Genomic DNA, 15,577 nt, shown 5'->3' on the forward strand with positions numbered 1-15,577 from the left:
CGAAAGAGCCTGTCAACAACTTTTTTCCACTCCTTATTAATTTTAGTCGTTGACAGTAAATTTTCAAAACTTCATTATCAATATTAGCATTTTAGTTAAAAATAAAATAGAAGTTTTAGACATACTTTTTCCAATTTGAAAACCGCAAAAAGATACCTATCACATGTATAAAGAGAAAAATAATTTTAAGTTGTTCAAGTTTATTTATCTAGAGTACTAAAATGATCTTTACATCTTCTTACTGTTTTTCGGAAACATTAATATGGCATTTCACTAAAATTTTAATTTAATCAAACAATAATTTATTTGCATTTTATGTATTTGATTTTGGTACGAAATGGCATGTTACAAATTCAAACAACAAAGAAAACAACATAGAAGTGATAATGAGTAAGTAATAAAGGGGGTGCAGTGACGTGACGAATAAACAGTGAACGTGATTCCCTTTCAATGGAGAGTTGAGAGCAACAGCACATGAAGTGAAATAAATGAAAGTTGAACCACACAAGTAGAATGAGGACAGATAATAAGCCAACCAACAACCAAAGATGTTTTATTTACATCACTTGGATGTAAATAAGCCACATTGAATTAACTTTTATAAGCCCTAAATCTGAACTATATTGATATTCTTTGTTGTTACCAAGAAATATCATTGTCTTTCTTTTTTCTTTAAAAAGTTATTTTATTTCATATTTACACCTTAATAAAAATAACGAGATCATTTTTTTAATAGATTAAAAAGTTATGTCAACGAAATTAAATATATTTGTTATATTTAACATAATATTTTAAAGAATTTAATTTTAAATAATATTATATTTTAATTCTATTTTATATAATACATTTAAATATATTAAAATTAATATAAATTAATATGATTAAAATTTAAAATTCAATGTATATAATAATAATATTAATAATAATAAAATAAAAATATTATTAATATTTATTTAACTGAGCTTACTGCTAGTTTAAAAGACTCTTTTCTATCTTATTTAAAAAATATCTGATTAACAAGTATTTAAAAAATATTTGTTGAAAATAATCATAAAATAACACTTTTTTGTCCAATATATTATTTACATATGCTATATATGATTTTAAGTTTCATAGATTTTGTCAAAGTTGCATATTTAAGGAACTTTAAAATTAATTTTTTTAAAAAGTTAGTTCAATAACATTAAATAAACAAATACTAACAAGTATTCAAAACACTTGTTATGAGAATAAAATCTTAGAAATTATGCATTTAACTTTTGAATTGTAAAAAGTAATATGTGTTACTCAAAAATCATTTTTTATTTTTTTAACAAATGTACTTAAAATACTATTTATATGCATTTATAAGTGTAAATTGAGAGATAAAATATATTATATTAAAAAGAGAAATAAGATTTTAAATTAAATAAAAATGATGTAAATAACATTAAATTCTTTAAAATATTACAATGGGAGATTTGCCTTTAAAAAAACCTAATATAACCTACATGTGACGTAGGGGTTGGTGTATCTATTTTCATTCCTAATCAGTAGTACTCGGCACTCACTTACTAACTTTTAATGCGACTTGACATTCAACTTGTCTCCGAATAATAACAGCTACCGTTTGATTCACTTGATTTCCTTATCTCCACATTGGCATAATCACACATACCTTATCTAACCAAAAGGAGGACAGCGACATTGACAACATAAAGCCTTGTTTTTTTGTTGATAAATTACAACCACAGAGCATTTGCTGTCAAAACAAAAACCATTCACTACCGTTCAATTATATCTGTGTACAAATGAGAAAAATCTTATATTATACACAAAATTATTTTCATTATTAGATCAAATACGACCTATTAGTGAGAACTTTTTGAACTATTAGTGAAAAATACTGATACATGGTGTAAAACTATTTTAGTAGTGCACATTAGACAAATACAACCTAAAAATTGATCTGTTAATAGATTATTACACAGCCAATCTTTCAAGATGTATTTTCAATGGACAAAAATCTTTCAAGGTGTTTCCAAATTATATTATCCAATGAACCACAAACTAAGAATAAAAAAATTAATGATTAAATACTGTAAAAACGTGTTTGCTTAAAACTTGTTTAGCTAGTAATATCAACTTCAAAAAACCGTGAGAACACAGTATACAACCTAAAAATTGATCTGTTAATAGATTATTACACGGCCAATCTTTCAAGATTTTTTTCAATGGACAAAATCTTTCAAGGTGTTTTCGAATTATACTATCCAATGAACCAAAAACTAATAATAAAAAAATTAATGATTAAATACTGTAAAAATACGTGTTTGCTTAAAACTTGTTTAGCTAGTAATATCAACTTCAAAAAACCGTGAGAACACAGTAATAAATAAAAAGGATACTTGAGAAGTTGTAAACAATCCAGGTGACGCAAAACCAAACACTTATGCTATTTTTAGATAGTTTTCTTTTGACCAAAAAAATGATAGTTATCCATAAAATTAGGCATTCATTTTAATTTTTATCTGCGAATATTTTGAAACAAAAATGATTTCTCTATAACATTTTTGTTTTCAAGATTTATTTGACATAAGTGTTGTTGGTTGAACAATCACTAAAGAGCTTTTAGCTTCAAATAGCATTAGAGACAAGACTGAAAACACAATTTCCCGAGGAATCATTTATAACAACAATATATTTGAACCTTATCCTGTTAATTTCATCTTCGAAACAACGTTAAGAACCAAAAGGGCAAGGCAAAATTACAGCGACAATAATTGTCATAAAGCCAATTCCAATTACCAAATAAACCAAATAGTAAGTTTGATATTCAACAGTCTACTACAGCAAAGAAAATTACGGTCCAACAAATTCCTCAAAGCCTAAGGTGCCAAAAGGCACAAGTCTCAAGTACAAATTCAAAGGAGTTTAAAGTTCAAATAACTTAAAACCCAAATAAGTGTTTATCAGCCCAACGTCAATATACCAGAAACTTTGTAGCACTCAGTGCCATCCACTTCTTCAATAGTAACAATCAGAACTCACCTGCCAGACCAAGGCCAAATCAAAATAGGGTTGAGCACAAAGCCAATTGTCAAACAAAATTAAGAAACTTTTCCCACCCCAAAGTCACTTAGGAAGTGCACATCCGGAAAAAAAAATCACTTTTTACACCCCCAAGATGTTAACCAGACAAAATTAGTTTTTTCCCGCCTGAACCAAAAATATGTGGTTTTTTAGAAAAATAGGTGGGTAAAGTTGCTCCCAAAATTATAGAAGTCAGAATACAAAACAATATCATGAAGGAAAAATAAAAGAAATCATGTTAGAGACCTGGACAAGCTCTTGCTCCTGCTCCTGCTCCTACTTGGACTCCTACTAGCACTGCGCTTTTTGGGGCTTTTATTGCGCTGGTAAATAAAGCATTAATTGAGGGAAGAAGACCAAATAAACCAAATTAATATATAAATTTAGAACTGTAAATATGTTATCTAAGTTCCAACACACCATATAATCCCCATCCCACAATAGTACACAACGCTTTCTTGCAAGTCAACAATTTGGCAAGAAAAATGAGACTACATCTACTCCAACCATGTGTTTTTGTGGTAATGCATGGTGTGACAAAAAGCTGAAATCCACATTCTGTGACGCAAATAACACCTTAAAACAGTATATTTGGAAAAATATGAATGCGCATCTTGCCCAAAGAAACTCCAGTTTCCATCACGTTTGGCAGCATAAGAATTTAGAACATGTTTTGATTTTAAAACAGACTAATACAGGCAGTGCAAGGGACAGGAAGCAGAATAATGTTCAATCAAGATGGAGAAAATTCACTCACCAGGGGCAATGGAGACCTAGACCTTGATCGTGATCTGCAAAAGTTCCACAAACAACAGAATTTAAATCCACAAGTTCCCTTATCAAATTTGATCCAACAGCCTTGACGCCTCTCCAATGTCACAGTTTGCAAACCAAAGAGAGGTAAAAACAAAAATCATAAAATATAAAACAGCATAACAGAGAGAAGGCCGAAGAACGAAAAGTTATGAGCAACACATGCATCATAATAACATGATGAAAAATGAATGAAAAATAAACCATCACAGGGTTCAACTTTAAGACACCAGTGGACTGGAGAAAAGAAATCTTTCACTGCACCACAAAATCCAGACAATGCACCCTATTGACTTGGCAAATCTTGAAGCCAACAATTGTAATGAAATTATCCCTAGTGCTCAGTGGTGGAGATTTCCAAATCCCGATTGCCTGTATACACAAGATATCCAGCTCTAAAATGGCAATCCATGATCTCCTTGTTTCCCAATCTAGCACCCATGGACATTTACATGCTAAAATATTAGAAAAAAAAATGTACTATGAGGGTATCCAAAGTCGCCCATCTAAAAAATAGCATACCTCCACAACAAATTGAGTTGCAGGCAATTGAACAAAATCCCACCAAGTCCCTAATTTCCAATTTCCAGTATGCCGCAAGTTTCCATATCTAAGAAAAAACAAAGGAATTTTCACAAAAACAAAAGGAAACTGAAAGAGAACATTCCGACAAGGGGGCATGTTTCTCCAGTTACCACACGAACAATGCATGAATGGAAAAGTTGAGGAGGGAGGGATGCAAATAGAGCAATAGTTTGTGTTAAGGAAAATATGATACAAAAAAAACTTATTTACAAACTAGTTGCTCTGTGACTTCCACTTTTGGTAAAAGATGAGTGTTGAACAAAACAAGTTCACGGGAATGGTTATAAACACACCGCAACAGATGGCACAGAAAACTGACTTCACTAGAACAAAATTGTTTATACTAAAAGTTTTTGCCGAGACGACATGAATTCAATTGTTTCATGAAACGGAGCTCATTGCTTCTATTTTGCCCCTTATCAATACCAAAAATTAAAGAATGCCCCCCCGAAGCAACCTACGAATATGCCTCTTCTGGGAGGACACTTTTTGTCCCTGCACATATCTTAGAAACTAAGAAGCTCCAAATAGATTGTTAAAATGCTCAAACCCAAACAACAATGAGAATATAGTTCAAAAAAGTAGCCATCAGACAAAATAGAAATAGTCATGTACACATTTAAACATTTCATACCCTGATAAAGAACGGGACTTTGATCTTGAACGAGAGCGAGAAACCGATTTTGCTGGTGATTTAGCTGGTGATCGTTGTGAAGATTTACCCTTTGGAGATTTACTGTATGAGAGACAAAAGTTTTATCGAAAAAAATCAACATAGAACCTTTACAGAACCAATGACTTAAAATCTAAGGCACGTGTTGGACATACCTTCGGCTATGGCCTGGACTGTAGCTACGGCTACGACTGCGGCTATAGCTTCTTCCTCTAGAATGAGATGGGCCCCGACTAGGACTTCTAGAGTCCCGCCTTGAATCATATTCCCTCACCTACATGAACAAAGGGGGAAAAAAATATCAGTAGAAGTAGAATGCAATAGAAAAAGATACAAGTTGTAAAAATCAAATTCAGGTCATACTCGAACATAAGCCTTGGAAAATGCATTCCGGAACTCAGAGTCATCAAGCTTTTTGATCTGCAGTAAAACATATAAAATCACAAAATAAAAAATAATCTAGCTATTAAGAATAGATGACACAATTCAAAGCTCATGAATCTAGCTATCCATGATATCATTTGAAATTAATAAAACTATATAAGTGGAGAAGTGACTAACAGCATATTTCATATCATCATAGTTTGTGTAATCCACAATCCCAGTGGTACCTGCAAATCAATCAAACTACATTGAAGAGCTCTGCGAATCATTAAAAAAAAAATCTAGAACTTTTCAGATAGGCTAAAATGCTACCACAATAGAGGGAACTAAGACGATAAACAATGAAAGGCAGATTAATAAACTATAAATTTAGAACATTTTAATTACTAATACATTATATCCATAGGCCACATACAGAACTGAAAAAATCATCTGAAAGACCTGTACCTCTGCCGTCATGAAAAACTTGGGAAAAACAAACATCCCCTGCTTTTCGCATGTGATCCTGCATTTAAGAAAACCATTATTAAGAAGTTACCCAATAAAATATCTGACGGAATGGTAATGCACACAATATATCACCTTAAGATCCTGCCAGGATGCAGAAGAGGGCAATCCAGAGACTAGAACTGCAAAAGAGCCTAAAAATTTCAGAAGCATACCAAAAGCATCCAAAAATAAAACAATAATTGTTCCAAAAAGGCTACACACCACGATATTCAGAGCGTCTGGATACTCCACGTCCACCCCGACCATTGCTGTGACTACTATATCGATCTCTTGAAGATGAATTACCACGACCGCCATGTGCAGCTTCCACCTATAGAAATATGGGTTAAACAATATTAGGCATTGCAGCTACTGTTATCCCTCTTTCTGATAGAAGTAATTACGGTTATCAGATCATTAAAGCATGTAATTGTAAGATATAACCAACCCGTAATCGGTGCCCATCAAAATCATAGCCATCGCGCCCACGAATTGCATCCTCAGCATCTTGAACATCATCGAACTGCAAAATCAGTCCTCAATTAGGAGTTATAAAGACAGAAAATCAGAATTAAACATAAACTATGAAGCACCCAACTCACCTCTACAAATGCATAGCCAGGAGGTCTTGGTGGCACCTTTAGGTCAATATGAGTAATGTGTCCATACTACAAAGTAAAATGTATATAGGTAAAAAACAAGCAACCTAGAAACAACAAAGAATATAATAATCGAAATTTCCACACAAAAAACATCATTGTCATATTAAACATCAGGAACACAACCTATGAACTACACTGTACCAAAAGAGACTATGAAGTGCAACAATCATCCATCGTAATACCTTAACTACAAGGTTACCTTAACTAGGGTGAGATATTGAAATCCACAAAATAGTACAATAAAGCTAATGTAGGTACAGATCATAGAAATCTGATGGATTTCAAATTTATGATTCCAGTGTCTAGAAAACCAAACCCTAACTAGTGAGATATAATCCACCTACCCGAAAGTACCCATCACACGAACCGTAATTCAAGATCCAAATACAACTAAAACAACGGAAAATCAAAATAAGGAGAAATAAAAAAATCACCTTCATAAACAAATCTTCAACTTCTCTTTCACGGATATCGCCAGGTAGATTCCCAACATAGACAGTTCTGCTCGAATGTCTACTCATTTTTTTCTTCAACAACAAATTAAATAAAAAATAATCATAAGCAACAAGGAATTGAGAATAAAAATATAATTTTTGTATGCCCTGGAGGGCAATATACATAATTGAAGCGAAATTTCAGCGAGGAAATTAAATTCTTCAAAGAAGAACATCGGAGGAAAATACGAGATTAATAAAAATCGAATCCAAAGGTAAGTTAGAATGAATAGATGATTTTGGATGAAGTGGGTAAGGTAGTGAGTTACCTTGGATTGGTGAGGAAATGGGGATCGGTGGCGTTTCCGTGAGAGCTTCGAAGGTTAGGGTTTTGATTTTGGGGGGAGAGAAAAGGTATTTATTTTTCTGATATTTATTTACGTTTGACAAAATATAGTGATGCCTTTCAAGAGTGTTTTGGCCAAACCACTACTCGCATTGTGCGTCGCACGTGACTCTCTGCATAGGTGTTATCTTTTTTTTTTATAATCAAAACAAAATTGAATTACGAAATTGCGTTCTTAAATTCTGAATATTAAAAAAGAAATGTTTTTAAATTTGTTTAAATTACCTTTCTCTGATTTCCAAAATTCAAAAATATAAAAAAATCAAAATTTTGTTTCCATTACTCTGTTTAACAAAACTTCTGAAAATATATATATTTCAAGAATTTTTTAAAGAAAAGAAAAGTAATTTGAATATTTTTTTAAAACAAAGAAAAATAATTTTAAAAAAATGAACGTTTTTTATTACTTTCTTATGTTCATAAATGAATAAAGGAAAGGAAGGTCATTTTAAAAATATTTTTTATTTTTTAAAAATAATTTTAAATTAAATTAAAGTTTCCCGTAACATTGTAATTATTATATCATCGTTAAAATTGAATGTAAAATAATGAAGAAGATGAAATGTCAACAAAAAGATTAAAATTGCAGATTTATGTAGCCTATATTTTTAGTTTAAATAATAAGTTTTTTTTTTATTTATCGAGTAACTAATCTCTAACAAAGTTGATCATATGAGATAGACTTCGTCCAATCTGATATCATCAAACGTAAGCACAATAATTCAAAACATAATGCTATTCGAAGGTATTGTTGGATTTTGATCCTTTGATTCCTAATTTTGACATAATTAATAATTCAGCAATGTTCATACAATACATGATAAATCTAATATTTGAATTGAGCAAGATTTCAGGAACAACAATCAAATCCTACACGCTTGGAACAGGTTGCTTGGAACACAAGAAATCAACAAAAGTTGATTTTTGACTGAAGCAAATCGATTGGGAAATCGATTTCATGACAAGGGTGTAAGGAAACACAACTGTTTGTGTTGGTATAAGCGATTGGGCAATCGACTGACTAAATTAGAAATTGAAAATGCACAAGTCAGTAGCATCACAGTTTTGAGGGTAATCGATTGACAAATCGATTATACAATTTACAAAGTAAAACTGATTGAAATAAATCGATTGGCAAATCGATTGGACAAGTCACAGTGGAACCCCAGTTTTAAGGGTAATCGATTGGCAAATCGATTACTTAAAAATCACTTGCAAAATAACTTTTCCTGTGACATACAAATCGATTGGACAATCTATGTTGTAATATTTCAATCAAGTTAAATTTGGTCGAAATCGATTGGGAAATCGATTGAACCAAATCCCAGGTAAGAACGTTTTCAGACAAATACATACAAATCGATTGGCACGTCGATTAGTATCAAAATAGCTGAGTCACTGACTTAAACACAATCGATTGGCAAATCGATTGACAAAACCTTTTGAAAACCCAGTGAACTCTGAGCATGTGACCAAATCGATTTTAAGTATTTGTTAATCGATTATGAAGACTTAAATAAATCGATTACGAAATCGATTGATATGTGTTTAAGTTTGAACATAACATCTGCAATCGATTACGAAATCGATTCATATCAGTCTTAACATAATTACTGAGAAATTATTGTTTAAAGAATCGATTGGTAAATCGATTGGCTTATATAGTTTCAAGATTCAAGAAAAACAAGACACACGATAATCGATTGGCAAATCGATTAGACTGGTTTATCACTTTACGAAATCGATTGGTAAATCGATTGATTAATGTGTTTTTCAGAAACTATATAAACTGTCTTCAATCTGTCTTTCAATAACATGAATGATAATAACAATGATATCAATCTGAAATATACATTGAATATTCTTGATACACAATAACACTTGGTTATGAGATTACTTTTTCAGATCAAATTGAAAAAGAGGATTATCAACAATTGTGAGAAGCCACATTGACCAAGATTGAAGACTACTTTTTGTTCTTCCTGTATTCTGTTTGTAATAATTCTTTTAAACAAAAACGAAAGCGAGAAAAGCCAGCTAGAAACTGGTGACTACTTTCTTGGGTGAGAGTGCTCAACAAGAAAGAGTCGTACTTTGATTCTGTGTTAGATTGCTGAGTATCTACAAGGATCAGAGGGTGATCAATAGGAAATAGATCATTAAGATAGATAGGTTTCGGGGAGGAAACTGGACAATCTGTAATTGATTCTTTCTATTGGAGAAGAAAATCTGAAATCCGTTTGGATTTGCAGGACTGGATGTAGGTTGTCAAGTTGACAACTGAACCAGTATAAATTCTTGGTGCAATCTTCTCTAACCCTTAACTCATTTGATTTACTATCTTGATATATCTGTATATGTGATTAAAATTAGATGCATGTTAAACATATTCTGTGATAAGTAATATTGTTTAATCTGATAATTTGACTTGTATGCATCTTGATTAATCTCATATCAATCTAATAAAACTTGCTAATCTTGTATGCTACAATTTAATTTCCGCTGTGTGTATGAAATTGATTTAATTTCATAAAGAACTGATACATTCTGATATATTCCGCTTATTACGAGGTCATACATACCAACAGGTATGTGAGCCCATTATCACCCTAACAAACCATAAGTCAATTCATTTTAAAGTTACCAATACTCGAATAGGAAAATTAATGTTACATTTTGTATAGATTTTTGTTACTTAATGTTCAAATTTGTTTTATAATAACTATAATAGTGACGTTTACACGATATAGTTTATGTGTTTGTATACGAGTATAAATTGACAGAAAATTAGAATCATAGTGATAGGACAACAAACAAAACACTTTAAGAAGTCAATTGCGAGGTTGACAACTTGATTGTGTTACCGGCTGGATTTTCAATTCACTGAAACGTGATTATTATTAGAGTAAAAATTCATAAAAATAGAGGAAATATTATCTGAATTAAGGAAAAATTGTTGTAGATCAACACAAAGTGAAGGATAGTTAGAGTTGGATCAGTACATCAAGCATGATGGTTGTTGTTGCGGTGTTGAAACAACTTTGTAACGGCAGTAATCAACCAAGTTGTATCAATACATATTTAATTGTGTATCTTATAAGTGCTCCACAAATTACAAATCATTTATTTTTTTATTAAAGATCGTGCTTGATTGAACATTTTTTAAGAAGTACATTATCTTATACAAAAACACACTAGTTTAACGAATGAAAATAAATTTAAAAGCGAAGAGTAATCAATACTTTTTATCATTTGAATTATTATAATTAAGTCACCTTCAATTTTCAATTATATAACCCTTCAATATTTATAATTTATACAAAATTTTGATAATATTAAAATATTAAATTTAACTAAAAAAATCTTTCATTCAAAACATTATCTTACATCTTACACAATCCTCTAAATTTTACCAAAATTTCAATAGTGACTAAGTAATGAAAAAGAGATGTTATCTTCAATACCTTTAGCCTTTTTTCAAGTTAAACAAATAGTCAACATTCTGTATGTAATTGCCTTTTTTGAAAATAAAGTCATTTGGCATTGCAAAATAGATGGTACGTTCTCTGTGATATCATCATATCATGTCCATGGACATCAAACTCCATGAATATGGTTTGAAAGGAAATTGAAAGTAGTCATTACCAAAAAAAATTAAAATTTCTTTTGGAGTTGTTAAGGTTAAACACATCGTCCATAAAAGAACAAATTTGATGAAGAATGCTACTATATCTAATATGTCCTCTATGCTCTGCTTGCCTCACTATTAGATATCCATGTGTTGAATTCAAGTGTCAGTGATTAAGTTTCAAGATTGCCGGCAGTTACAAAAACACAGAATTCAGCATATCAGTCACTATTAAATTAAGATATCACGGTCCAGTTTTCAAGCTCAATATTTTAATTAAATCTTCAAATAAATAAAAATTTACATTATATCTGAATGATTGATCTCGATGCAACAGTTAATGATGTGCTTATTTTGTGTTATTGCCGACGACATGCTTATTGTGTGTCCATGCCGACTACTTGTAATGGCCATCTACGTACAATCCAAATTACTACATCTCAAAATTTTATGCCGTTTTTTCTTTTTCAGTAATTTCAATCCTTTAAACCCAAGTATATTAGCAAAAGAAATGAACCAAATTCACTCAGCAAGCTCCACATATAATTTGCAATAGCAAGTTGACCTCCAAATTATTCCACAGGGAAAAGAAGCCCCATCAAAGTTATAAAAAAAAGGCTCACACAACTTGTACGAATACCGATCCAAGCGAAATTACAAACATTTTATTAAAATACAGAAGCTTAAGTCGACAGATAATTACGAATGTTAATGATGTTCACTAACAACCCCATCCCCCTCGCTGTTACCTTTCTTGGAAGCAGCTCTTAGTTGGCGTTGCTCCTCCTTGTAAATCCGGTTTCTTCGTCGGAACTGGATTGAGAAACAAAATCAACATCAGTAACTTATATGGCGAACAAACCAACACAGACAAAATACTTTGTTAAAATATGAAAAACTGGGTAGTACAATGAAACAATTTGTTCTCTTCCACATAACAATATCTAAAAGTAGAAAATACCCAACACTATATTTCTTTCTCGAAGCCTCCTTGGTCAACACGCCTTAATAGACACAACTCACACAACAAAACCATCCTGCTCGTACCTCAAAACTGATAGTGCTAAACATTGGACATCGTATAATAGACAAGACAAAAAACCATATATTGAAACTCAACTACTCATTAAGTTGTGTTACTTGCCTTTTCTTCAAGGCTCAAGGTGCATCAAAAGCACTGGTGCTGTAATAGTTTGCAAAGGAGTGTGAAACAAGCTTGATATATACATTAATTTTCTCCACAAACATTAAATTTATTTTAACTAAGAAGCTACCATCTGCCAAAAGCTCATCCACAGTGGGAAGTATATATGGCATTCTCTACTGCTTTTAAGGCCCGGACTAAAATACCAGGATATAATTTTGTCACCAAAGTAAACTTCATGGATAACATATCAAGGATGTCTAGGCAATCATGAATTCTTGATACATCAAAGCTAAATACTCCAGTCATTTTCAACCCTTCCCATACAGGTTTTAGTTTACCAAACAAGCAGGTACCTTATACCCCCTGATTTGACTCCTACCAAAAGCATTATTTCCGACTCTCAATTGCTCTCAAGGGGAAGGGAAAACTAAAAGATTTTTCGTAAAAAAAAAAAGTGCAGTTTGAGAGTATTATTATCTACAACTTGTTCCCAGAGATATATTAATTGTTAACTTAATTAGAGAAAGAAAGAGAGGAATTGCCTAAAATGGACCCAAATAACCTGATTATAAGATTAGCATACAAAATGATAAGCTTGACAAAACAAGGTAAAAGACCTTCAACCAGATAAAAGAAACGAGAAAAAAATACAAATCCCATATTACTCTTGTCATTTCCATAGCTAATATTTTTGTCAGATACATAGCCATCATGTTTATGTTGTGTGTTTGACTGAAAAGGATGATTATCTACTCATTTTTCAGCAGATGTTTGGATGCACTAGAGTAGACTAACTATTTGAAGTCCAACAGTCCACATGAAAATTTCCAACCTCTAAATTAAACAGCATTGCAATACCAAATGCCTGAAACTAACCACCATATTATTAATATCACCCACAGGACTTTACATCCTTAAAACTGTGCCATGACCATGACTATAAGTTATTGATTTGTGCCAAATATCAAACAGGTAACAACTGATGACCCATTATCCGTGGGTAATTAATTATAATAATCACTGTATAAACTACAAAATGATGTATAAATAAAATATATTGTGAAAGCAAGAGAAGACATTAACATAAGAAGCTTAAAAAAATCTATAGTTAAATTAAACATTTAAGGTCTAGCAGCAATTGAAAATGTACAGTAATCCATAGCCTAATTCTGCTGGGTTCTAAATTGTGCTCTCCCACTCTATAAAAGTTTCTGTAGACAGGAATAAAAGGAAGCGTGTAAGAAATGAGAGTCTTGTTACAGAATGTTAATTCTGTCAGCGTATGTTACTTGGTTAGGAAGTTAGTTAATTCTGATTGTATTATCCAATAAGCTCTATAAGTAGACCACCGTAAATCTTTTTTCTGTATCTTTGAACATGATTCCATTTGAGAATTTCTTTTCCCTTCCCAGCTTTCAAGCTTGTTTGTTCTTTTCCCCGCTTCCGGTTTACTAACCAGTCTCAAGAAATCAGAACAAACCTTGGGTTGTTTTCAGTGGTCGACTGATAGACTGAAATGGAATGCGGGTTAAGCAATGATTGCTACAGGGAGAAGACATCACTTTTTAGAAAAATAGAAGGGGGTGTTGGGAGGAGAGAAATTAGATACACATAAATTTTTCACCCATTTATCGTGGAAAAAAATCAAAGACCAAAAAAACTAATATGGGACTCATGTAAAAGTTTTCTCTCCTCAAGTGGAGAAAAAACAGTACTTTGAGGCGATCCACTCTTTTCAATTACAACCATCAAATTATCTCATGACTAATATGGGCTCTGCTAGCTTTTCTCATCTTATCAAAGTTAAAGCACTTTACATCCATCATTCATTTTGTTTTCTTCTTTTTTTTCACTTTTTCATCCAACAAAACAACTGGAGAGAAATAAATGCTTTCATCAATTTCTATCCATCCAAACAATATACAAAATTTGTCCATTTTCTCCTATTTGCTTCTTGCTCATTTTCTTCCCACAGTTAAATAAAATAAAGTTTGGTAATAAAGAAATGTCATTCCTGCACTTCACTCACTGATATGTCCTTATGGTTTCAATTGTTAGCGACAAACATGGGTCGAATAGAGTGAGTGGATGGAATGAAATTAGCAACGCATTAGCATTTTATATATTACTATCATATTCTTTCATTCATTCCACAGCCGCATCGTCACTCCCATTTTTACAATTCATTTGTCTCATGATACCACTTTTACAATTTCCAGTCAGTCGGCTAAACATTTAACAAGCACTTAAAACTACATAAAATTATCTTACAAGGACTAGAGTCTTCTAAATAATAGTATCCCAGTTCCCACATAACCTCCCTTGTTGATCTTTTAAGGGCTTTTATGTTGCAACATGCAAGTTAGGAATGTAATACTTATTCAATTGACAAGCTTCCACAAGCTAGAAGCTAATCCAAACCGGACACAATTAAACAACTAGACAATATGCCCAAAAATCAAAGATAACAATGGGTTGTTACTGTGTCTCTAATCTCCAGCTAACAGAAAACGAGTGCTTATTTGATCGAAACAAGATGCCTTTCATTTCTTATGAGCAAAAAAATAATAATAATTAAAAAATAATCAAATTCAACTAGTTTTAGGCTTTTAGCTATGCAGAAAATTTAGACAACAGATAATGAGCAGTGGCTGAATGCAATCATAAGCATTATGCATTCACAATTTCACAATACTTCTAATTCTTAAACCCTGCATTTGTGTCCATTTTCTTTTCCTCGAGATCCAAAAGCATATCATAAATTATTGTCCATAGAACTAATACATTGAACCGATCATTAATAATAGTAAACAATACTATAAATAATAATAAATAAATAAATAAATAAATAAAGGAATTGAAAATGAGACAATGGAAGCAGATAGGGTTTGTAAAGAAGATGATTAGAATATTTAGGATTTCTAAAAAATGAAATCGAGTGGATGTAAGATTGATGAATTAGGGTATTTAAAACTGAAATCGAATGAATGAAAGGGGGAATTGGACAAACCTCTTTGGAATGGTGAAGGCACTCGAAGTAATCTTCACGGAGGAGAACACAGTCTTTGGGTTCTCTGCAGGTAGACATACACTCGCTGAAGTCGACCCAGAAATCGTAGCAACGACCTTTGTTTCCAGAGATTCCCCAACCTGACGCCATTTTCTCGACCTGCAACTAATTTCTTCCGCTTCGCCGATCTCACTGATTTTTGCTTCCAAGTTCTAAGTTCATAACCACATTCAGTCAATGCTATATTACCATACTGCCATCACTCTTTTCCTTT

General features: G+C 32.0%; 2 protein-coding genes across 9 annotated transcripts; both read right to left on the reverse strand.

The window, feature by feature from the left end:
• Positions 1-2,762: 2,762 nt before the first annotated feature.
• Positions 2,763-7,580, reverse strand: LOC101491540 (serine/arginine-rich splicing factor SR30). Of its 8 annotated transcripts, none has more exons than XR_003471768.2 (15): positions 7,442-7,580; positions 7,113-7,205; positions 6,619-6,684; positions 6,465-6,539; positions 6,239-6,347; positions 6,110-6,156; positions 5,975-6,032; positions 5,705-5,754; positions 5,507-5,563; positions 5,299-5,417; positions 5,105-5,206; positions 4,408-4,495; positions 3,830-3,863; positions 3,319-3,395; positions 2,763-3,030 (listed from the first exon to the last, which is right to left on the reverse strand). XR_003471768.2 is itself a non-coding variant. In XM_012714176.3 (14 exons), the coding sequence occupies exons 2-14, from the start codon at positions 7,197-7,199 to the stop codon at positions 3,027-3,029; spliced, it is 885 nt and encodes a 294-aa protein (XP_012569630.1). In that variant the 5' UTR covers positions 7,200-7,205; positions 7,442-7,580; the 3' UTR covers positions 2,763-3,026. The 8 variants fall into 8 exon arrangements, 5 of the variants coding, with proteins under 5 accessions (XP_012569630.1, XP_073221880.1, XP_073221879.1 ...); XR_003471767.2 differs by having other exon boundaries at positions 3,830-4,316; XR_012162192.1 differs by having other exon boundaries at positions 3,830-4,316; positions 6,110-6,168.
• A 4,078-nt stretch (positions 7,581-11,658) lies between these two features.
• LOC105851843 (NADH dehydrogenase [ubiquinone] iron-sulfur protein 5-B) lies at positions 11,659-15,509 on the reverse strand. Its single transcript, XM_012714177.3, has 2 exons — positions 15,304-15,509; positions 11,659-11,959 (listed from the first exon to the last, which is right to left on the reverse strand). Exons 1-2 carry the CDS (start codon positions 15,451-15,453, stop codon positions 11,855-11,857), a joined length of 255 nt encoding a protein of 84 aa, XP_012569631.1. The 5' UTR covers positions 15,454-15,509; the 3' UTR covers positions 11,659-11,854.
• Positions 15,510-15,577: the final 68 nt, after the last annotated feature.

The sequence above is a fragment of the Cicer arietinum genome, chromosome 3 (assembly GCF_000331145.2).
Source record: "Cicer arietinum cultivar CDC Frontier isolate Library 1 chromosome 3, Cicar.CDCFrontier_v2.0, whole genome shotgun sequence".
Classification (NCBI taxonomy): Eukaryota; Viridiplantae; Streptophyta; class Magnoliopsida; order Fabales; family Fabaceae; genus Cicer; species Cicer arietinum.